This window comes from Haliotis rufescens, unplaced genomic scaffold, assembly GCF_023055435.1.
Source record: "Haliotis rufescens isolate VD_foot unplaced genomic scaffold, xgHalRufe1.0.p SCAF_7, whole genome shotgun sequence".
NCBI classification, from domain to species: Eukaryota; Metazoa; Mollusca; class Gastropoda; order Lepetellida; family Haliotidae; genus Haliotis; species Haliotis rufescens.
This window is the reverse complement of record NW_025964361.1, coordinates 53,369,670-53,396,216: the sequence shown is the minus strand read 5'-3', so window position 1 is coordinate 53,396,216 and position 26,547 is coordinate 53,369,670. Positions and strand designations below refer to the sequence as shown.

General features: G+C 40.2%; 1 protein-coding gene across 1 annotated transcript in view; it reads right to left on the bottom strand.

The window, feature by feature from the left end:
* LOC124133680 (gamma-aminobutyric acid receptor subunit beta-like) overlaps positions 1-26,547 on the bottom strand; it is a 75,957-nt gene that overhangs the window by 38,507 nt on the left and 10,903 nt on the right. Inside the window, exon 3 of the mRNA XM_046498141.2 lies at positions 12,091-12,158. Within this exon, the coding sequence (XP_046354097.1) occupies positions 12,091-12,158 (68 nt within the window). The remainder of the gene's footprint in view (positions 1-12,090; positions 12,159-26,547) is intronic.

The window sequence follows — 26,547 nt, the reverse complement described above, 5'->3', positions numbered from 1 at the left end:
CAACTGATACTTTAAGCAATTGGACATTCAAATGTGGGATTTCCCGAACGTGGAAGGGTGTTGATAACATCGAAAATGATTAGCGAAGCCATCTTTCACATCGATATTGTTTTATTGAACAGTCAGGGGGTTGGATGGGGCAAAGTCACCACCAGAATAGAGGTTCCAGATTTTCTGGGTCAGGACAGTTACTGACCTGGGTGCTTGTTTCTCAATTCAACATATGACTTGTCTTCGGTTGGTTGCACCAAGGAACCCATCAAAAGCAGAATCCATCATCGAATAGTTTCTTTTTGACCATGGATTATGGAAACGTGAAATTGGGTTGTCAAGGTATGGCATGATAGTTCCTTTGATGAATGTCAAGTTACGAACTTATGCAGATTGTAGACGGTAAATAGATGCTGCCAGAAATCGCACTTGATTTGATGCAAGATAAAAGAAAGGTTATCCATAGCTGTCGTAGTATTGTCAATTTCCTAAAATACGGTAGTCCTTCAGTTTAAACAATGAATCATAATTGAGGCTCAGATTTTTTTCCGATTTCTCCTCGACGATGGCTATTAAACCCCATGAGAAGTATTATACGCTTAAATACTGATGTGATGTGACGCGCATTACTGACATCCAAATAATTTGATTTCAACATCCAAAGGAAACATGAACTACCACAGAAGAAAATGTTCAAGATCTTATTGGCTTTAACGGCTATGAAAATCTCCCTTAAGTATTGAAATGCGACAATATCAAAGACAGACGCGACATGGATCATCCAAAGTGGTTTTAAGCGTGTAGAATAATAATAAAGCGACAAAACCTTTCCGTATTCATAAGAAATCTCTGCTGAAACGGAGTCCATTAAAATTCCGATTGTATCGTAAGCATGTGTTAATGAATCACTATCAAATGGTGGTGATACTGGGTGTACGCGATAAAAGGTAAGCGTATCCTGTCCTTCCGATGGCGCCTGTCACAAACACATGCAAGACAAGTCAACTGTTCACACGGGAACATCATTTTTTGTCACTGATGCGTCAAATTTTGGAAATGCCACCCACATGGCCAACATAAAACCTTTTGAAAGCTTTACTGAGGCCTGCAAGTCGTCTAAGGTTGGGTCCCTTGGGCACGCCAGAAACCTATGATTGTGGGTTCGAATCCCGGTTCGCCCCGATTATGTTTCTAGGTTTTGTCAGCACCATACCCGTGCTCGTGGGTTTCACCGAAGTGGTAAACGTCTGAGGCCTGTATCACTTCGGGCTTTACTACCACATTAAGCTGACACGCCATGATATAACTGGAATACTGTTAAAAGCGGCGTTAAACCCAACTCACTCACTCACTGAGGCCCGAGTGCAAACCTTGACGTTTAAATTGCTACAGGAACTTTGTCGCAAAGCTCTGCCTCTTTACCAGAAACATTTTGTTTAAGAAGACCCCAAACCATTCCAGATGCTACATCTACCTAACAACATTTCAGAGACAGCTAGTTGACATTATTTTCATCATTGGCACCGCTACATGCCCCTTACAAGGTCCCCATCCACTCTGCCAAATGAAATTTAAACACGGATGCAAATGCGGCTCTTCTCCGAGCCATGGCCTCAATTGTGACTAATAGATTTGACTCTTGTAGAATATTCATCATCTCTTCGATGAAGCGGGTTGATCACATTATCCCGAGCTGGAACATCCACGACAAGGTATGGTAAGTCACCAACATTGCCTATCACTCATTTCCCCAAGTTTTGAGGTTTTCCTGGGGTAAAGTTTTCTGACAGACCTCTCGAAGGGCACGGCGTTCTTATGGAAACAACTTGAACCGCGGTGTTCAAGATCAGGGAGTTCTGTTTCTTTGAAACAGGAAATAGATGGATTTCTTTATATCCCAGCCTTCAGATGGTGCAGCTGGCTACATTCTCATTTGAATTTTTATATCTATATGGATTCCCGTTGATGCATCGTCGGAATCAAATCTTTGAGAGACGTGCTTTTTCGGGTTCTGGGAATAGATTACGTGGTCCTGACATCGACCTGGGACCCCGATGATGGAAGAGGGCATTTATCCATGTCTCATACTCCGTAAAAAACAACGATGTTACCTTCCAAGGTTTTTCCACATCTATCGTTCCTTACTATTAGATTCACCAGTGCCGTATATAAAAGTTTTAAGCGCTACTAATTAATTTTTTTATTTCTGCAATTAGATACGTGAAAAGACATCATACATAATTATAAAAAAACGTATCTTGTCAGCTGTTTATGACCATCACGGCGTCAATCATTCACAAGCGAGGTTCCCTCGGAGACGTGTCATGTTGTTAACATGGGCAGGCACTTTTCCAGAAATGATAACAAACAATATTTTAAATGGTAAACATTTAATTTCCTTGGCGTATAGAAGAAAAGAGAGACAAAGGGATACGGGATGTCAGTCATATTACAGTTGGCAATGATCATATTTACACCTTACATCGATCAAATCTACCACTTACGGGCCGGGATGGGGTGGTCAGGCTCGCTGACGTGGTTTATGCATGTAATCGTATCCCAATTGCGTGGATCGATGCTCATGATATCAAACATTTGATTGTCTGGTCCAGACTAGATTATTTACAGAACACCGTTATGTAGCTGGAATATTGCTGAGTGCGGCGTTAAACAACATACAAACAATAAAATATACGGGCCGACCGTTTCATATTTCGAGGAGGTAGAGCTGTGATGGTAGGTGTGCTGTGATATCCTTGCAGAAAGTTTTGCAGCGCTTAAACGATTTTGTGGAGTGAAACCGGAGGATGTTTTTCACGCATTCCCCCTAATACCACCCTCCCCCTCCCCCGATCTCGTTTCTTTGTTGGAAAACATCTAACATCATAACCCAGTCAATTACACAACATCGTATCATGCGCGTTCATACCTTTAAGTTCATCAATAGTATTTTTTATTCTAAAGTCCGCTTCCGTGGTATAGTGGTAGAGCGTCTGCCCGGAGAGCGCAAGGTCCGGAGTTCGATCCCCGGCCGCGTCATACTAAAAGACGTTGAGAGATGGGTATTGTCGTTACCCTGTCTGGCGCTCGGCATTAAGGGGCTAAACCAAGGATTGGTCGGACCGGAGTCAGTACACTGGATCCGAGTGGGGTATTCATGTTAAATTGCGACATGGTATCTCAGTGAGCTAGAACTATAAAAATAGTCCGGACTAATACAAGCAGTCACAAATACACACGTGCACGAATATCGCTATATAACTGCAATACCTACGACCTGACGTTAAACCCCATTTCACTTCACCTCACCTGTTATTCTAAGGTGTGGTGATGGGGTAGAGCAGTGGTAATAGCTTTAGCTCGTCACACCGAAAACAAGGTTCCATTCCCCACAAAAGACATAATGTGTAAAGTACATTCGTGGTGACTCACCGCGTTATGGCTGGAACATTGCTAAAAGCGGATTAAAACTACACTCAATGACTGATTTGAAAATGGTCCGCTTGAGCCAAATTGATTGCAACAGCTAACAGTACGACGCCAACGATAAACGTACGTATACCGCAGTGCATTATTATTTTTTTATCCAAGATTGATGGTGAACTATTAATAAATATGATATATGTGTCTGGGCGTTATATGCCTGAGGTTGATAACTGTAATAAAGTTGTATAGAGCTGAGGACGGCACTTGTGTGGACGCGGTAACGACTATGTTTGGACGAATGGTTAAATGCCCCTGACATCCGTTTTCTGGGCATTTCCAATAAAGCTTGTTCTCAAACTGCTACCAACAAAAAGTATATTCTCATAATCGAATGCATCTTTTAACAAACTATAAGAATATTTAGAAACCTCAAATCATTTTCACAAGCAGTTTACATTCCATACATGTTTAAATTTGCCATGTCAATTTGAATCAATTTCCAGACACTTCTGAGAATATGCGAGTCCCAAGAATGCGAGATTGGTTTGCCATCAAACCTATCAGATTAAACACTCGTTGCCTGATTTAGTGGTCTACCAATAACACTGGAATGTGCTAACGTCTAAATGAACTCTTTTTGTCAACAAGGGAGACGAGATTTATGACCGTTGTGGGAGCTTAAGCAACTATTTTCGCCTTCACGATACCGCGTTAGGGAGCAAGTGTATCCGCATTTACTACATAAGGTTACATCGTCTCAGAGAGATGAACAAAATAATTTGAGAAAATCTCCTGATCCTAACTCCGAGATTGTCTTCGATATCTTGTAAATGAACACTGACCAGTGGTCAAGGGTCCATCGATTCGGTAGTCCACCGACGGGATGGGATAATTAGTAGCTCCAGGCAGCCCTTCCTTAGAACATATATATGGATCAATCAGATTCCTTTCGTCCCTCGAGGCGGCTATGCGAGACACGGATGGTTGATACTCCACAAGTCTCTGGGTCATCGTGATTTTCAGGATAAAAGTGCTCATCCGCGGTAATTTGTACTTATCCTTGTGATGAATGTGGTCTATACGTAACCCTGGAACACGTGGAATGGATTATGTTTGATAAGGTATTGATTGCTTGCTGTGAATAGAACTATTATAATGTCTTTATTGTCTGAAGCTTCCGGTTAAGTTGACTGACGTCTCTATCACCTTGTCATCGTTCGTTACGAATCATCATTGACAAATAACCCTGGTTGGAAAATTATTTCACAATCAAGTCTGATATTCTTTTGTATTATTTATGTAGGTGCATGTTTGTAAATGCTGACATATAAACCTAGGTATAAACCTGTTTATCTATCTATCTATCTATCTATCTATCTATCTATCTATATATATATATATATATATATATATATATATATATATATATATATATATTAATGCTAAGTGAGTACGTGATTATGCCGATGTATGAGAGGTGAGGTGAGGGTTTAACGTCGCGTCAACGATTATTGCACTTATATAGCAACGTGCACGCACATGTGTATTTGTGTGATTGTGTGTGTGTGTGCTTGTTCTAGTCCGAACAATCCTTGTTTTAACCCCGTAATGCCGAGCGCCAGGCAGGATAACAACAAGTACCATCTTTTAACGTCTTTTGGCAGAAGGCGGCCGGGGATCGAAAACCGGGCGGACGCTCTAGCATTAGACCATGGACGCGGTCCCGACGTTCTAGAGCAATAAAATGTTGATGAAGCTTCTTAGCTGGCATCCTTTAGGGGAAGTTCATCGGTGTGAGGAATCAACTCCTAAACCACTTTACAACCTGTTCCATATTAAATAATAACGAAGATCATATATGCCACACATACCGATAGAGACACATGATTGCGTTATAAAAGAATAAAAACAAGCAAACACGCACAGACTCGTTCAACCCATTATTAGCAGCATACGTCAGTTTTAGTATTAAGGTAACCTCGCAACGGTATTTTTACTGTGTGTGTTCACCGGTTGGAGATAATGAGGAAGATATAGTATGTCTTTGTCCAAGTAATCATCAGGATATCAGTCAACTGATATTCGCCAATAATAACTAAATCAGATTAAGTCAGATTTGTGCACATGGTACAGATCCTTGTCTCACCCATCCAGAAACTGATATTCACATCGGAACCCTAGCCAATGGGTGTAAAATAAGCACCCACTGTCATGACAACCGACGCCAGTTTTCGGTCGACTTCCGGAAAGACCTAACAAGACAACACTAGATATGCAACGCCATCTTCATTGGGATACTCTCATGCGTGCCATGTTTTCTCTCAATAATACCCAAAAGTCTAGACGGGAAGCGACTGGTGCATTACAACACTACTGCACAAATATAATTGTCTTGCCCTATTCTGTAAATTGTCCTGGGCGATATCTGATATTAGATTCAGCTCTACAGACCGGGCTTGAATTAACGAAATCAAATAGGGACTTCTCCCATCTACGGCCATTGCCCTTCATGGGATGTGAGGGGCTCGGTGACAGTCTCTCAAGACCTACTTCTCACCCGACACGAACCTTTGCATGTGTGCGGAAAATGTTGATCCTGTGTTCATATGCCCACTGAGTACTTAAGGTCTCCAACAGTTTGTACCAAATCAGTAGAGCTGCCAAACCTGTAGCCAATTTGATAGGAAGAAAGGAATAGTAATTAGAATGTTCTAAAAGTTGATATTTTTCTACCATTTGGGATCAAATTCAAAGACTATTGTTAGGTAATTGCTACTATTAGCTGAACAAACACGTGATTCTGGCTGCAGAACGTGGATGTAAATGCTGTGGGATGAGGTCATGGCACCTCCGCATTACACGTAAGGTCAGTGGCCTAGTCTTTGCCTTCATCAACGATGCATGCTTGATACGCCCACATCAGTCACCGTGAGAACACATCACTGACAGCTAGAATAGCGAACAAGAATCAGGCGAACATGCATTAAACATGCGCCTGCATAGAGGAGATAAATTGGGCAAACATTGTAGGATAGAGACATTTTACAAACATAAAAACCCTTGAACCAATGGTTACGAATCATGTAATCTGAACGAAATGATCATGTTGTTATCCAAACAGCCATATTTATTTTACATCAGATGAGGCTTAAAAAGGAATATTTGTCTTTAGATGCAAGAACTGTATTGTATTCTTTCTGAGTGAGAGAGTGAAGCTAAGAATGGATTGATGAAAGATGGTGAGAGTAAGTGAGAGAGGAGATGTTGTCTTATGTTGCAGGTATTACTGCCATATAATAAAATCTTGTACATAATACAGTCTGGAGCATACAGTCCTGTGCACAATAGAATTTGCAAACGACCCACTCAGTCGGGTCATGATGACACAATCAACCAGGTCGCGCATTGTAACCACGCAAATTCCGACGTCTCTTGCATCCAGAATAGGGTACTGTGGGCCTATTTTGCTCTGAAATCTCAGCGGATATGAGATGGCTGCACAGACATTAATTCTGTATCGTGGCATGGTTATGAGAACATTAGATCTCCACTGTTTGCAAATCCCTGTAGTGTGAGGGAGGTTTATCAATGTTGACCTTTCAATGGTTTTACCGAGAGCTGTGATACACATCACTTTCGATTTATCTCGCTCCACGAGATGTTGAAATAAATCATTATCACCAGATACTTCAAAAACAAACCACAGTTCTTTGAACAATGGCAACCTTATCGTGAGGAACTATTATGTTATCCTGTCAATGGGTGGCTGAACAAACATTGTCTACACAACTCATGATGATAGTGGCAACCCTTGCAATAATGAGTGGTTGAACAAACAGTATCTACACAACTCATGATGATAGTGGCAACCCTGGCGGTAATGTGTGGCTGAACTAACAGTGTCTCATCAGTTCATGAGGATAGTGGCTACCCTTGCGGTAATGTGTGGCTGAACTAACAGTGTCTACACAACTCATGATGATAGTGGCAACCCTGGCAGTAATGAGTGGTTGAACTAACAGTGTCTCCACATCTCATGATGATAGTGGCTACCCTTGCGGTAATGTGTGGCTGAACTAACAGTGTCTCCACATCTCATGATGGTAGTGGCAACCCTTGCGGTAATGTGTGGCTGAACTAACAGTGTCTCCTCAGTTCATGATGATAGTGGCTACCCTTGTAGTTATGAGTGATTAAAGAAACATTGTCTACACAACTCATGATGATAGTGACTACCCTTGCGGTAATGAGTGCCTGAACTAACATTCAGTGGCTACCCTTGCAGTTATGAGTACCTGAACTAACACTCAGTGGCTACCCTTACAGTAATGAGTGGTTGAACTCTCATTCAGTGGCTACCCTTACAGTAATGAGTGGTTGAACTCTCATTCAGTGGCTACCCTTACAGTAATGAGTGGTTGAACTAACATTCAGTGGCTACCCCTGCAGTAATGAGTGGTTGAACTAACATTCAGTGGCTACCCTTGCAGTAATGAGTGCCTGAGCTAACATTCAATGGCTAACCTTGCAGCAATGAGTGCCTGAACTAACATTCAGTGGCTACCCTTACAGTAATGAGTGGTTGAACTAACATTCAGTGGCTACCCCTGCAGTAATGAGTGGTTGAACTAACATTCAGTGGCTACCCCTGCAGTAATGAGTGGTTGAACTAACATTCAGTGGCTACCCCTGCAGTAATGAGTGGTTGAACTAACATTCAGTGGCTACCCTTACAGTAATGAGTGCCTCAACTAACATTCAGATGCTACCCTTACAGTAATGAGTGCCTGAACTAACATTCAGTGGCTACCCTTACAGTAATGAGTGCCTGAGCTAACATTCAATGGCTAACCTTGCAGTAATGAGTGCCTGAACTAACATTCAGTGGCTACCCTTACAGTAATGAGTGGTTGAACTAACATTCAGTGGCTACCCCTGCAGTAATGACTGGTTGAACTAACATTCAGTGGCTACCCCTGCAGTAATGTGTGGTTGAACTAACATTCAGTGGCTATCCCTGCAGTAATGAGTGGTTGAACTAACATTCAGTGGCTACCCTTGCAGTAATAAGTGCCTGAACTAACATTCAGAAGCTACCCTTACAGTAATGAGTGGTTGAACTCTCATTCAGTGGCTACCCTTGCAGTAATGAGTGCCTGAACTAACATTCAGTGGCTACCCTTGCAGTAATGAGTGCCTAAGCTAACATTCAGTGACTACCCTTGCAGTAATGAGTGCCTGAACTAACATTGTCTACAAAACCTATGATGATTCTGACTACCCTTGCAGGAATAGTAGAACGTAGGAAATACACGAGTTTTTTTGTATACTGTTAATCAACATTGTATGCTGTCGGCAGATACATAGAATCATTGGTATAAAGTGTAGTCCCTTTAATTTAAAGCTGAAGTCCCCACAGTACTCGGCCAAAAGATGAGGTTTCCGGATATACGGGGTTTCACTGTATGCAACTAATGCCAGACTTTTCCTTTTGGTTTAAAAATGTCTGGAATAATTGAAATTACAGTCGCGAAATACGCCAAGCCATCTTTTCTCAACCTGAGATAGGACAAGTAATAGCAAAATAGCAAAATAGCAGCTCCGCTCAGCAGTAGGTATTATAGGTTTTCTATCATTTGAATAGCAACTACCGCATGTGACGTACTGTTTTGTTTTGTCACTTGAGTTATTGACGGAGTAATTGTTTGTCAAACGCTGCACACAGATATGTTTAAGTTACAAGACGGCGGCCCATAAATAATAGCCAGACGTATGACCAAACAATCCAGTGATCAGTATTATGAGCATCGACCCAGGGCGACAGTGCGCGATAACATTCAATCAAATAAGTCCCCGAGTTTGACCTTCGTATCCGATCTCCAGCATGGGTTACTGGGGTTTTGTTCAAAGCCGGATGTAGTTTTGAAATCACCAAAGTCAACTGAGAATTGATATTACCAACGTGTTTCGGTGATGTAAAGCAGATTTAAAAGTTTGTGTAATCTCATTTTATAATGTAAATACTATGACTGAACATATAATTGAATTATTCATAAGATAACGTATTCGCTTTGTTATTAAATTTATGATCACATTTTGAGCAAAAAGTAAAGCCCTTTAAATGCCAAATCAGTCTGTATGCAAAGATATTTCGAAAAGTTTGGGAATAAACGAATTTGTCTTGAGACAATAATGCATAATCACATTGTACATGATCGTGTATGAATTGAGGCGACGCAGTAGCCAATTAGCTAATGTGGTGACTCGTCAAGCTGAAGCCCTGGTTTTGATTCCCAAATTGGTAAGTCACTTATGTAAAGCCAATTCGTGGTGCCGTAATAGGACTGGAGGGTTGGTAAAACCTCATTTGGCCGAACTCTGTTGATAATAGAAACAGAATTGGTCCTTAGTACCTCCAGCTTAAGGTAAGAAACGACACAAATAGGGATGCCGTAATATTGCTGATTGCAACGAAGACCAATATTGACTTGGTCACTACTTGGCTTAAAAGATTTTGTAGAATGTGTAGCCTTGTATCCCTATATACAGCCACTAGGTACATCCACTACATCGCAGATGGCATTGCAAAGGCGCTTTCAAAGAAGAAGAATTACATTCAGACACAAAGTGCCTTTAGGCCATAACCGTCATCATTATTTCGAAATTTACTGTACTAAGATGTTACGGGTTGAAGTAATTACCCAAATTGTGTCTCATGCACCATCATCTGTTCGTATCCTAATTCCTTCTTCGAGCCAGAAATCTTCCGAGTTTATGCCAGTAAGATGATGAATACTCCCAATGTGTAATCATTACTGGAAGCTACCAGTCGACGCGGCAAAACCAAATCACAGCACTCTCGTAACACACAGTCGCCAATACACTCTACAATAACGTCTCAAGAGAGATAGCTGTCAGCAGAAATGTAAATATGTTTATTAAATTTTACATGTATACACAGAAACGGGATAAGTAAGAACAGAACAATTCTACATGTGTTCTTCAAATCTAATCGACGTCTTCAACCTTTGCTGGGCACAGTTTCAACATGAATTACAACTGAGTTGTATGGAGGAATAACGTCAAACGGCGTCCGAAGGGACACCCAGTGAGCATAAACTGTCTGATTCCACAGATATACGTTGGATCCAAGGAAGGCTAGAAGCGCTGAAGAACATTGATCCCAAAAAGATTTTTTGGGGTCGTGGCAGGTCCGATATTGGTCGCCAACATGCTGTTAGCTGTGGAAAACACCATCACGCGACAAAGGTTAAGTTGTGGGTCTTGAGACGTGCTCGACGGGCCACAAAACGAGGAAGGTCGATAACGCAATTTTGTTGATAGGTCTCTGTCTGGGTTCCGGTATAGTGACAGGACCAGAGCATTGACATAAACATATGTATTAACTGTTAGTAAAAAAGTAGTCGTGGGATGATACCAAGTCAATATGTATGCTTTTCCCTTGTGTTTACCTACGTTGTTATATGCTTTCGTTTGTCGTTATTCGAATGTGTATGTAGTGTATTAGGCGATTACCTGTCTGAAGATGTGGGCGGGTTCAACTGTAATTTACACCGGTAGCGTTAAGTCTAGAATGATTGATTACGTGAAGTGGGATTTTCTTTAAACTTATCTTCTTACGATGCTAATCTTACGAAATTGTAGACCTGATGACAACAGATCAACCAGCATGATGATTAAGCGTTGGATTTCATCCGCAAGTGTCCATTTGGAGTTTATTTCTGGCTGATCATTAGTTGTAGGTTGTACTCTGGGCATAGACTTCGGGTATTAAGCCCATGGCGGTGGTGAAACCTCGTGTTATTCTGATAAAACTGACTGTGTAAAATGTCATATATGAAGTCGATATTCATAGCACGTTCTCTACAATCAGTGGTACATCTTCATTAACCTACAAACATCCACCTATGCTACGCATCTATGGTCACCATGCCTCTGGGCTAATCCAAAAACGGAAGAAAGAAATGTTCGGCAATAGCCACTGGTCACTGTAGTTCTTTAGCCTTGGGCCAATATATTGACCCATGTCCAGAAAATGGCCAACGGGCAATTAAAAATGTTCTTGGCAATTTGGAATTCTTGATGTCCGACTGGAGACAAGAATGCATCAGTTTGGCCATTGATCAATATAGAGCAGTGAACTAGTGTTGATTGATAACTCCACCAGACACCGCTCCCTCACAGCTACCAGCTATGTTGGAGACGATCGGTGAAAACTGGCAGCAACGTTTATACCTAGTTAGCAACGTTTATACGACGTTGTCGGCGGGCATAATGAAGTTATTGGGGCTCAAGATGTGCTGTAAACGTTATTTTACGTTACGATTCTGTGAGGAGATCAATACTATTTTCACGTAATGGAGTTTGCTTTTGTGGACTTGGAAATATATCTGCCCTTTGGTAAGGTTGAAATGAGGCAACGGATTGACGCGTCTCAGGGAATCTTAACACCCGACCCCTATACGTATACACTGATAAGTAATTGAAATGTAGCTGTTATGAGATAATGCGCTGAACGTATAACATTCTCCTGAGACACCCGCACAAGTGTATGGCACTTTTAATGCAGGGGCTATCTGGGCTAAATATTCATATACATTATTTTGTTGCATTAGACTTTGAAATAAATGAATACACAAAATGTGGACTTACCATGTTGACTTCTGAAATACTGTCAAAACTGGCTATTATTACTGCTATTCCTATGATGAGAGGTGATTCTGAAAGAAAATAAAGAAATAGAAACATTAAGCATATTTATGCAAATACTCAGGAGTTATCGTTTATTTGTAAGGAACCGACCATTTGATATCGGTGTGTTGGGTGTATGTGGGGATGAGGCGGCTGGTATTTTATCGAAAAAATAAACTGTCCCATTTTTTGCTTAAAAAATGTATACTTCAGACAATTGAAAAAAGATTGATAGCTAAAATAATTACATTCTTGTTTAAAAAATATATTGAAGGCTCATAGTTTTACATTACAAAATACCTGGTTTTGTAGCTGTAGGTGAAAAAATATCTAGTCTCAATACAAAATCCTAGGCCCTTCATAATATCATATGGTCGGTCCCTAAACGGCAATGTGTTCATATTGGTATGTCTGTCACACATAAACAAGTAATGCAATATGGACGTGACATATAAAACCTAGGGGCGACAGAGAGTAGTTCCAAAAGAACAGTTCAGAAATGCCACTGACACATACTCTATAATTGAAAGGCAACATTAAGGATATGCACACCGCACATGCTCATATTATCAAGGAAACCTTGGAAATACAATGACATAAGATTCAGAAAATCCTTTTTTATACACTTTTGCTCCAGCGTCCGGTCACAGATCTGTCATAACTTTGTATGTTTTTCATAACAAATCTTTCTATCTTCCCATAATGTCATATTCTTTAAGATCTTAGAAAGTCTCCACATGAGGTTTTATCAAGTGAAGTAAACTGAGTGAGTATGGTTTTACGCCGCTTTTAGCATTATACATTGGCATACATCAGTATTCCTTGCCACACATAACTGACAACCATTGCTGCACATTGCCATACGTTTTCGTGCATCACCATACCTTGTCATACAGCCGTTTTCAAACATATACATATGTGTATAGACATCGAAAACTAATTTGATCATGAGATGTATCTACCAGTTACCAAGATAAATGACAGATGTTACTATTAATCATCATATTGTATGAAGTAGTAGGTATAAAACTAGTCCATTGTTTTGCTTGTTATGCTGGTGCATATTTTGAGAGTCTCTTGCATCTGTTTTGGGATCCTCTTTCATACTGGTCATACATCTACGAACTTGGCGTTTTTTCTTTCAAATGGTGCGATAACTTCCCTATAATAACGTGGATGACAATTTCACAGAATGCATGCAGACTGCAGGGTCGCCAATAGCAGTGCCATTAAATGGTTGCAGTGTGTGAGTGAGTTGGGTTTAACATCGCTTTTAACAGTAGTCCAGTTACATCAGGGCGTGCTAGCTTAATTTTGGAGGAAAGTCCGAAGTGATGCAGGTCTCAGACGTTTACCACGAGCACGGATATGGTGCTGACAAACCTAGAAACATAACCATAGCGAACCGGGATTCGAACCCACAATCATAGGTTTCTGGCGTGCCCAAGGAACGTAACTCAACTCTGCACAGCGGACTGCGGCTACTTAGTATATGGGCCACCCGTACATGATTAGAAGAACCCATGTATATATATATATATTCAATATACACTTTTGCATTGTAAGCAGGTTGTTCATGTATCAAAAGAACACAACCAGTGTTACGAACCAACTTCGATTGACTTTAATGCATCAGCAGACATCAAGTCGTATACATGTTCTTTCAAACCATAGTTAAGCACATTCATATTCAGGAAATGTAATGAAAATGTTTGTGGGTTTCTGAAGATATTCAAGTTTCTGAACAGCACTTAGGTTCTTCAGTTCTCGAAGACCCTCGAAGACATTTCTGGTTTTGGAACACGTAAAACGACGGTTCTATAGAAGCTAAATGATGAAATGTCAGCGAGTGTGTAATATCCCTGTGTGAGAATCGATAGTATTCCAATCAACATTAAACCAGAACCTATTGAAAAAAGATATATGGTATATGAAATAGAGATTTATCAAATTTAGACTCTGAATGACAATTTAATTTTGCTTAGCAATTTGTAAAGGAAATATTTTTTTAGTAAGAAAGAAAGACAGAGGAGATGTTTATTGATGACTACAGTAATGTTTATTTACATTATACTGTTTAAAATATCAATATCAAAGTCAGCGCCGAAGAAATATTCGTAATCGTATCACTGGTATGCATCCATGAGAAAAAGAAAAAGAAAAAGAAAAACGACAATTAAAAAATTCCTTGTATTATTGTAGAATTATAATGATGTCACCGAGTTTCCATGGAATGGGTTCTTCTACAGTGGCGTGATGTCTTTTTTATCCCTTTCTAATCATTTGTACACGAATCCATAATGGCGTTTGCTTAAACATTAATTGTCTGACGTTAAAAAAGATACAAAACATGAAGAAAGCGTTCTGTTCTCTTATGAAATAATCAAATCGTTTATGAAATGAATATAAATCGCTTATATTGTTATAGGAATCAAAGAGGTAATCGATGGTTAACACAAATCTAAATCGACATTTTTTGCACTCGGAGCATATTATTCATTCAAATTCCAAATCAGAGGTGTTGTAAAATTCAGTTCCCGAGTCGAGCCAGTCAAGCTTAGATGGCAGCGACAAGGAAACTGTGTTGTCGTCCAACGACCTAAAACATTAAGAAAATGTTCAAAACACGCCATTCGATGATCAATTCGAACTATGGCGACAGATCGGCCATCAGTACAAGTACAGGACTGTTTCCTCACATTTTAATTCTTAGTGTAACCTTTTCCACCGGCGCGTCTATTAAATTCTACATCTAGAATATAAGCGCTAACGATAGCCAGTATTCGTATGCCAACGGAAGTGTCTTGAAAATATCCATGTCCTCGACATAACCGAACACCATATTCTACCTTAAAGAATTCTACCTAATGAGAGTTTCATAGCGGCGGGCGAATTCTATGAGAAAGCCCATAGTTTCTGCGTCTGGATCTTGGAACATTTGCTATATAACCCCTAAGCCTTTAGTCAGTCGATGCCAACGGGCAGTTCCTGATAGTGCCAACCTCTTAGAAAGGATTAACGTTGGTTTCATTTAATTCGTGGCAGAAGCTATGGTACTACTGTAGAGACATCATTGAAATGTCGTCTAGACATATACGTATATTTACATTCAATTTGAGACGGATGTGACAGCGAGACATTTGAAGGTAAATGAATCTGTTTCTTGCAATATGATAGACAACCGTTTTAGTCCAGGTCTCTGTCAACGTGTTCTCTTGGGGACAGAACCGTGCCAGACCGACGACTAACTCCGCTCACATAACGTAGGTTCACGACTGTGCTGCAGATGTAGGTGTCGAATGGATTTTACTTCTGAACTCTTAACATTTTGGTGTCTACATCCTAGAGACCGAGTGTCTTATTCTCGTAATGGTATTTAGGGATGGATGGGGGTGGGAGACTGAGGGGAGTTAACGAGATTGGTTTCTTTCTGTCAATTTGTTTCTGCAAGACACGCATCTTTTGAAGCTGATCATTAGCGACGGATGCGCTATTTCATATTTATTTGGGGTTGAAAAACTGCTGACATCTGACAATGTATTTATTTAATAACATATTCCGATTTTTTGTCAGTTGATGATTGGCGCCTGAGAAATATATATTAGTCTTTTGTAGATAAGTCAGCATGTGACATTGGCATCGGAGCCACAACGTTATCTTGTACCATAGGGAGGGTCCACTAGCACAAGGAAATCTACTATACGTCTATGTTAGATCACAAGAGGTATAAGAGTGGCCGTGCTGTGATCACTTAAAAACCCCAACAACTATCCACATGACTGTATGACAAGGGGGATGACTTCAACTTCCCAATAGTGTTCCCTTTATGTCGAGCAATATTCCAGAAGCACCAGCCTTTGGTGTCAAAAATCTTGACGTACAATCAAGCATGCTCTTTCTTCGAACATTTCAAAGAGTGTCAAAATGTTTGACCATGGTCAGAACATTAAAGGCCGCAAGGAAGCTTCAAAAATGAGTTTTGGACAAATGTTCCCCTTTCAGGTGAATAATTGATTTGCTTTTGCATGTGTTTGTGACGGGTGTCACTGGTGGAGGAGGATACGGTCACCGTTTTGCTAACGCCTAGTATCATCACCCTTTGGTAGTGATTCATAAACCCATACTCATCATATAGTCGGAATCGTACAATGGTCTCTGTTAGCAGAGATTTCTTATTGTCATGGAATGGGTTTTGTCGCTTTTATTATCATTATGCAAGCAGGACACGTACATGTTTTTATGACAACTTGGGATGATCCTGTATACGATGAAATATATCTTCTCGCAATCACAATGCCATTCACGATTATTTACAAACCCTGATAACAATCTTACACTATGGCTATACGTCCAGAGTACAATGTATTGTCTAAAAATGTTTCCAAGGAAAGTTAGTGAAAGATGTATAAAGTCGTCTCCACTAAGCTCGTTTGTGATATTTAGCACGTGACGTCACCGGGTGAGTGAGTGAGTATGTGCGTGCGTGCGTGAGTGAGTGAGTGAGTGAGTGAGTGAGTGAGTGAAAGAATTAATGAGTGACGCATTCTCTTTCTTACTTAAGTAACAGTCAAAAACAAGAAAAATACGCACGTGACGACCACATCGCTCAAAAAAATATATGATGAACAGTATATCGGGATATTATTACATTACGTGATCAAACAGTGAGCTCTCGTGGAGCTCTATCTTCTAGTTGTACTTCAATTCAAGATAGTGACATGAAAACGTAAGGAAAAGACTTACAGTGCGATTAACCTTGTATATTGCTCACAGGTGTGTATTTACACACAAAGCTATGGTCATTCCATAAAAACGACAATGAAAACTAGTATTCATGCGGTTGTTTATTGCAAGATATTAATATGGTAGGGTTTTATTACCACAATAAATCTATAGTATTCCTTTGATATTGATACGGAGAGAGGCTTTGTATTACAGAAACTGCATTCGTGTCTGTTATTTTCTGATATACACAAGCTATGAAGCAGGTTGGCGTGTGATATTATTGCATACATAGTACACACATATATCACTTTAAACTGCATATTTGTCTGGGTATGCCGTATATATATAATCATGTGGGTCCATATCACGTCTTGTTTTAATTCTACACGTGACTGCAGTTTGTGTTTCCACTTTCCCTTGAGAAAAAAGTCAATTTTCAAGAAGATGATCATATCCACTAAAGTTAAAAGCAAGCTCCTGGTTGTATATATATGTTTACTTTTCCAAGTCTCCACTGACGTGTATTTACATCATCATCGATGGCAGCTAGTTCAGACATTTAATCAAATAAAGAGCCTCTTTGCTTGTCTGTCATTAACATCGGGGTGGGAAAGGTTCATTGAAACGGTCAATTGTAAAATGGGAACAAAACCTTCCCATTACTATGACGACATTGACTTTTATTTGTCTTGGCCGCAACTTCCTTTCAGTGATGGGGAAGTTTAGGAGCTGAATGAGCTTGAAACCCTTACATTGTATCGTTAATTTAGCAGGGTTTGTTTGCCTTGTAATTTAAAATATCACCCTCACAGGATCAATACAGAGGCGCCTTCCCGGCAGTAGATAATGTTGCCAAGCAGGTCTTGGAAACCAGGGCATTGCATTTTACTGGCATGAGGATTTGGATGCACTAATGCGAGCCTATTGCTTCTGTTTTCAATCACAACATATCTCTTAAAAGTGTCCTTTTGCCGTGATTGCTTGAAAATGGGGTTCCATAAAAAGACTTTATAGTGTTTTTAGTGAAAACGCCTGCGTTGAAAGGCCTTGTGTTTTCAGCGCTGGCACATAAAGGGAGGTACGAGATACACTATTATTTCACCTTGGAAGGGCATCCATCTTCAGTGAGGCTGCTGGTTGAACAGCTATGTGCAAAATGAAAATGGAGTGATTCTACCCAGGTGGGAAAGCCAGGGACACAATCCCCTTATTGGACTTTTATTAAGTCTATTCTGGTTTGAATACCTTCTCCTCATCATGGTGTGCACCAATTTATCGAACCGGCTTTCAGAGGTATTGTCAAGGCACGAAGTATACTTACGAAATGAAAGATATTTTTTTTACTTATAATAAAATTACAACTTTGAAGCAATATACCCTGATCGTGAGGGAGCTGACATTTCTAGATAAATGAATATGTATGATTCATTTACATTTTGCTTCAGACTATCAGAATCCGACGTGAATAAAGAGTCACATTTCCAGCTTCGAGATAAAACATTTATTTTAATGAAAAAATAATCATGAGCAATAAAAATTATTTCTCGTGATATTGAAATGGTTTCTGTCTCGAATCTAACCCGTAATCCAAATTGTATCTTACGTGAGCTTGCTGCTGTTCCAGAACGTGTTTCCCTTGTGAACATTAACGATTGGATACGATGGTTCTGCTGTCAGCTGATGAATATAAGTATTAATCCAAGGTGAAGCAACTGAACTTTCCGTCATTATAGTAACCAGTCCAATGTTTCTATGGAAGGAGATTGGGTCCAGGACTACTGTAGGCCGAGCGAAGGCTGAAACCAGCGACCTAACTACCTCACGTAATATTGTAAAACGTATTCCTGTTTAAAAAACAAATAAATGATAGTCTTATCACGACAAATATTCTTACATAAACATATGTGAAAATGTATGTGTGACATACATGTAAATATCAAACGTCAACGCCAGAGAATAACCAGTCTCGATTATCCGATTCCAATGGGCCTAAAAGGCCCATAAATAGCGGTTACAATGTGAATGGCTCTCTGAAAATGAGTGATGACACCAGGTGTTCGATTAAATGTGTAAACATGTCCTGCCCAAACAGTAACACCCGGCATTCATGCAGTGTTCATAAAACGTGAGTGTTTGTTAAAGGAAGGCAGTAGGTCTGTATTGCACTGTCAGATATGTTAATCCGGCGATGATAATGTGATAAGTGTTTGTATCCTGACGCCGCACAGCAATACTCCTGCCATGCCACGGTGGCCTGTAAACAAACCAGACAATCAAGTGATGGACCAGAATATTCAGTGAGTGAGTGAGTGAGTATGGTTTAACGCCGCTTTTAGCAATAAATATTTAACCACTAGGCTACCCGACCGCCCCACAGAATCATTGACACGATAACGTATTTAATGATTTTGTTGAAACTAAAACGATGTTAATATATAGTTACCAGTATTCACCACTTCTGAAACAATATAAAAGGGTAATCATCTCCTTAAGGAACGTTTAATTAAAAATGTGTTTAAGAATTAAACAAACAAAACATGTCTTTATGATCTCAAGCAGAAAAAAACCAAGTCAGATGGAGAGAAAGACAGCAAGTTACAGAAAGGAAACTGGTATATAAAAGAGTTAACAGAGGGACGTATCTCTGATAGATGAGGCGCGATCACTCTTGGTACTTGTCGTTGTTCATTAATCCTATTCAGTATAAACATCACTGCGCCTTTGAATAACATGACACAATTTGTTCACAGATTCACGTACTACTCTAAGATACCCTTGAGAAATATAAAAATCACGCACAAGCTTTCTTCTCTTTCTTCAAAGCTGTTGTAAAAAGTGCCCTATTTGTACCACCATTTGATGATGTCATATCAACAAGGTGCAATTATGTAGTGATTAGTAGATGTGATTCAAGTGAGAAGTCGCCTGTACTCGATTTGACAGAAGAGGAATTCTCTAGCCGATGTCTGCTACAACAGGCAGACAGCTGTCTGATTCGTTTATACAATGTAATTATGGAAGTAAACAACCGAACCGCCCTAGATCAATGCCTACCCTACCAAGTACTGCCATTTCTGATCTAGATGACTTAATAGGAGCTTTTCCGATCCCAAGTGTGAAGACACTATGCTTTCTGAAAGATGAGAATATATTCTTTAACGAGATTCAGGATAACAAATGAGTCAGGGATGGTCTAGGAATCAGAGCTTGGTTCCCGTTGTCTGTTCTTGGGAGCACTATATCTTCCTGACCCTTTAGGTGCCTTTGAGTAGCCATCAAGGGATAAGCCCTTCATTAAGACTGAGTAACCAGGAGTGAGTGGGCTCATCAGTTAAGAACAACAACAAGGCTGTTAATTTAGGGCATTTAATATGGAGACAGTGCTTAAACTGATATGATCAAAGGGTAAAACTGTATTTAAATCATACATTAAATATCTTACTGAAACATGTTTTAATTTTATCCTAGCTAATTTTCGCAAAGTATATCTAGATTGAAAAACACCAAGAAGACGTGGTTACGAACCATTTTCATCCTACGAAATCTCTTTAAGAAATCAGGACATATAAGAAATAGCTGCAAGATTGGTGATGCGGCGTTCAGCAATAATCACTCACCTACTTAATGCTTAAGATATTCTCTGCAGTTATTAACCCCAATCGTTGAACACATTTTGATTTATTTGGAAAGCCGAACAAGATAGGAGAACTCAAAACCAAAAGTGGTCAGAATGTGCCCTTTGTTGACAATAAAATAGGCATTCTTGGCACGTTAGGACACTTAACATGGAGTCTCTGTAAAGGACAGTGGTGGTCCTTAGTAACCAAATTGTTCAGATTGAATTAGCGAAGCCTCTTCTCAAGTGTCCCCGTAGTTGGTGAAAAGTGTCAGTCACTTCAAATACTATTTACATATGTCAATACCGCTCGGGAAGTCTATTCATTTGTAAATCATCGTGTTGCAACATAGAAAACAGTGCCACAAACAGCAATCGGGGAAAACTCGACGTACAATGCAACTCTGTATAATATTCCTTGTAATTGGAATATGCTGAGATAAACCACATAATGTCGATATTATAACGTACATGTGTGTTATATGAAGATACAAAGGATATATTGATCAAGCGCAACCGTTAAATGTACCGAGACATGTGTCAAGGTTGATGAATGCGCCATCAATACCAGGTTCATGCAAGTTCATGGCCCCAAAGAACAAATCACGAATACAACATCCACATGTGAAATAAGACCCTTGCAGAGTCCTTGGCTCAAGCACACGTTATACCAGTGTGTACCAAGACCTTGGTACAGAATCAATTGTTGTCAGACCAATAGTGACATCGTGCGAATGGGACCGTTTTCACATAGTCACTGGTACGGGTAACAGATTAGGATCTTGCATTGATTGTTTGGCCACAGTGGTCCGAAGCTGTAATCATCCTTTCAAGTTAGAGGGTGTGTAATTTAAACCGCTCACTGTTGCCACCAGCAGAATTGGACCTCTCACACTTACACTAGTATTGTAGCCATGACCCAAACTAATTCTTAATGACATTGGATTTGGGAGCTTCAGTGACAAAGTGATGCCCTTTGTATGTCGGACTTGTAATGACCGCGTTTAGCAGGATCAATGGGTATATCTATTCAGCGATGGAATGAATATCATATTTGAAGATCAAGCACCATCTGTATCGGTATTCACACGGAAATGCAACACTATTCAGAGAAGAGGAGGGCGTGTGCTCGTTTTTAACGCCCACCAATATCAGTTAATAATGGCAATTTTCAACAGATGTTTTATGTCCTTGACGAGTACAAATGACTAACACGTGCCAGCTGACACATGCAAATAAGTTGCATATACAGCTGGAAAATAATCAAGCACCCTAACTATATATATCTGTGTGAAATAACATTTAAAGAATTGCATTCTGTATTTTTTTCTCACGAAACATATTTGCTTTGGTTTACAAAGTGACATACACCTATTGAAATTTGGAAGCCTTAATTTTGTGATAACGTGTTTTGTAACTATTCAATGACAAGAGTTATTTGACTTAACTTTCAAATGCTTCCTCTACTTCTTCGTATCATAGGATACAGCCAGCCCTTGCCACCATATGGAACAACATTGTGTTCCCGATGTCCATATGCCAACGTGTCATCGGGTGTGAGTGGTATGTTAGACATTTATGAAAATGTCGGGAATATGATTTTAGTTTTCTTTCCCAAAGACACATAGGAATATACGACAAATAAGAGTTATTCCTAACGTTTATTCCAGGGTGCCGTTGTATATAACGAACATAACACTAAGGTGATCATAACTCCCATACCTTAACATAGACTTATGACATTCCTAGCGCTAAGCTTGTTTTGTGCAACGGCACCCAGGTGCATATAACTGATCTGAACTTTAACTACAGAATATTAATAAGATATACGTTTCATTTAAGTTTGTCAACTTCTTGTACATTTGGAGACACCCACTTGTGTTATCAATACGTTGTTATATCACTGATCACACTCAGTATCACAATTATAACGGCAAGTAAGTATGAGTAGAGGTAATGTTATCTATCTGAATATGGTTATCAGTTGCATTAACGTGCCACATTGCGTGTGAGGCTGAATGGGAGAATTTACATTACGGCTATTTGACGGCGAGGTGCTGTAACCATTTCTTGTCCTTATCATCCTTAATGGCCCCTGTAGCAGATGACCAATTACTAATGGAAGAAGTTCCATAGGTTGTCTACAGACGTGTGTCTTATTCGCAGTATGCCATCGCCATCTAAACGACTTTGGTTTCAGAGTACTAGTTTCCTTGAAATACAGTGGAACCTAAATTAACTAATCCCATCAATTGTTACGGTTATCAGATTAACGTTATGTGGAATAGTCTGTCATTGAGAACCATTATTCTCATCGGGATGAGGTTTTAAAAGGAAAAGAGAAATGACACCCGAAGTCCAAAGCTCCAGAAGCCACTTTGCGGAGTTGATGCCCTTATTCGTGCCAGGATACGCTGATTTCCTTTTTACTGTAATCTTTGGTTTCAACCAAGTGCACGTTAGAATTTCCTCCATCTATACTGACACACCGTGAATTACAACCCTTTAACAATATATGTTGGGTTTCCTGTCATATAGCTCCAACAGTTCTGACTCGGCTGCCATGTTTCTGTACAGATAGGCCTAACAGGCAGTAGACATTGGTTACTCGCAGAGGTACATGCTGGCAAATCCTTAGATCATTATGAGGTTATCTGTGGTTACACCCAGTGGATCGCGCTTAAGTGTGAGTTAATAAGAGTGAGTGAGTATGGTTTTACTCCACATTTAGCAATATGCCAGCAATATCACGGCGGGGGACACCAGAAATTGGCTTCACACATTGTACCCAGGTCGGGATTCAAACCCGGGTCTTCGGCGTGACGAGCGAACGCTTTAACCACTAGCCTACCCGACCTCCCCTGATCGCGTTTAATAAGGGGTGGCGCTGGTGGATCCTAGTTGGTTCGCCTGTCACACCGAAAACCCAATATGGGTGCCAATTATCCCACCCCCTCCCCCTACCGTGGTATTGTTGGAATATTGCTAAAAGCGCTGTAAAACCTCACTCACACACTTAGTCGACACAACGGTAAACTAACATCAGTTCCTTAATTGTGTCCTTCATTCAGAACCACTTCAGATGTACACTAATGGCTCGCCCATTCGGACATAACCATCATATGTGCATGTATTCGCACTCGTTGTATGAAACCTCTCAGATACGGAAGGCAAATATGAATTGTGTCGCAAGTATAAGGTAACCTTTCAGCGTTACGTTTACCTTTGGGTGAAAGTGATGAGGTCGTCTCGGTCGGAGCCAAGCGTCCAAGAGGGATAGATTAAGTCGGTGCTTTTTACAAGGTTTGAAGATGCAGGCTCACTGTGTAATAGCTTGCTGCCAGAAATAGAATGTAGATTTGCATTTGGGAATGACATTGAATGCTGAACCGAACGTATGACGGAGGTAGATATATCCGTCTGAGCTGTTGATGGTAAGGCTTCCTGTTTCTGTACATGCAGAATGTATAATAGACTCCAGCTGTGACGTAGGACGATGTTTATTTCTACTGAATAGGTTGAGGTGAGGTGAAATGGGGTTTATCGTCGCGTCCAAGATTATTGCACTTATATAGCGTGCGTGTGTGTATGTCTGTGTGTGTGTGTTTGTGTGTTTTGTGTGTGTTTTGTGTGTGGTGTGTGTGTGTGTGTGTGTGTGTGTGTGTGTGTGTGGCTACTTGTACTAGTCCGGACTGATGCCGATTAAAAGTGCTAGCCCACTGAGGTACCATGCCGCAGTTTAACATGAATACCCCACTCAGACACAGAATACTGACTCCGAGCCGACCAATTCTTGTTTTAAGACCCTTAATGCCGAGCGCTAGACAGGGTAACAAAAAGTACCATCTTATAACGTTCTACTGAACAAAGACTGTGATATCTGTATGCCTCTTGTTGTGTCAGTGGGATGTGTAAATTAAAGCGTCAAATCCATTCCATAATCATAAGAAATTTCTGCCAACAGTCGATTGTATGATTCCGACTATATCATGAGCAATTGCTTATGAATCACTATCAATTAGTCATGATACCAGGTGGCCTCGAAAAGGTGAGCGAATCCTGTCCCACCGGTGACACTAGTCACAAACACATGTAAAGGCAAGTCAATCGTTTACCTGAAACAGCACGGGAACGCATGACAAGTCAAAATAGGAAGTTTCATCGGACATGTTTGTCACTGATGCGTTAAATTTAGAAATGTCCTCCACATGTATACCAAAAAGCGTTTTGAAAGCTTTACTGAGATATACAGCGAACAATCCCATTGCAATGTGTAAAACAGCTGATTAACTTCAACGACGAGCACTACCGCGGATGTGAAACTACATGTTGTATGACATTTGAAGTGTGTTTACGACACATACCAGTATCTCACGACAATTCACGATTACTTTCAGATTGTAATACTCCATGTAAAAGTGCTAATTATTTTGACTGTGGATATGTACTCTGTATTTCTCTGAGAGTATCATATTCCGTCAAAGAAAAATGACTCTAAAAATCAGAAACAGACCATAGCATCATTAGGTGGAGTAGCAGACAAGATGTAGTTAATAATTAAAGCGCTATCTGTCCATAACGTCATTGGCACGCAAACATTTTGCCCAATGACAGATTATAGGGCCTCGGTACAGTGTGTCTGCAGCATATATTTCTAAGTCAGAGTTCTATCCATGTCCATACTGCATTTAGTATTAGTAATATTGTTATCGTCTTAAAATAACAATATATACTTCAGTCTGATGACAGAGGCCTACAGTAGTGTTATTATTATTACCTACGTAGGTGTCTCATGTCATTTTAGACCATATAGTCATATTACCAACCATGGGTCACTGCTGTATAAGTGCCTTATAGCTGGAATACTGCTGCGTGTGGTGTTAGACAACAAACAAACGCTGCCATACTTTTGCTGATGCTGGCATTGACTATGATGACTTGCATGTTAATTAATGTTCTAGCTGGTTTGTAATTCCCAAACCATGTAGGCATGCATTTCAACAAGTTGTTTTCTTATTTGAAGTATACTTAACAATTAAGTTGTCCTAACGTTAATGTGATGTACTGCCGCCTTTACGGGACCGTTATTCACAAAGCGGGTGCAGTATGAAATCTCGAAGTGGTCAGCGAATCAATGTTCGGGCTTGATCAAGCTGCAACCCCCTGGGATCAACAATTCCAGCTACCATCTCGCTCCAGGCATCTATTGCTGCAACCCATCTCATGGTAGTTCTCGCTTGTGGGTCTTGTATAATACGCTAGCGGTGAGCCCTGAGCCCATGACCTTCAGTGCCAGACACTCACAGGCAAACAAATTATGTCTGTACCACTGCACCGTCTTCCAAAATAACGACAGTAAAGCAAAAACCGACTTCTTCAAAGTTGAATCTGTTCGATAAAAGCTGATTTAATTAATTTCTTTCTTTCTTACGGAGCTGCAAATGAACAGAAATGTCGACCATGAGAAACCGCCACACTATGAAAAAACATTAGACCGTCTCGTCATGTTCTATATAAAAAAATTGTGACCTTGTTTTATGCAACTGAAATAGTGTTGCGTGATAATACGAACAAATAAGTATGTGATATTCGCAAACTACAACTACTGCATAATCCAAATATTGCCACATGGGGACATATCATCACGGCATTGCCTTTTTCCAATCACTGTATTGGATTAATTACATATTAATACTTGATACAGTAGACAGATGATGAGCCAAGTACTGTGCCCCGAGACCGTGGACAAATTAATAGCAAAAAACGGCTGTGTCAGAAGGCCTCCTTGCGGAGGTCTATTGCATGCCGTTCCGCCTGGCGAGGTTATACCGACATGTAACATGCATGCCATGGATGCACTGTGGTGGTACCGGGGTAATAAGGGGTCTGTAAGAACTGATACAAGTAAACTGTCGGGCAAAAGAAAGTATACACCCATGTTTGATTGTGATTAAAACTGAAACACACAAGAAATGGTTATTCGATGGTGTGTACTTGATAGAATTGTACTTGGTATCATAGTTGTGTTTTCGACCTCAAGTAAGCAGGCTTCGTCGACTGCTGTCGGTCTTGTAACG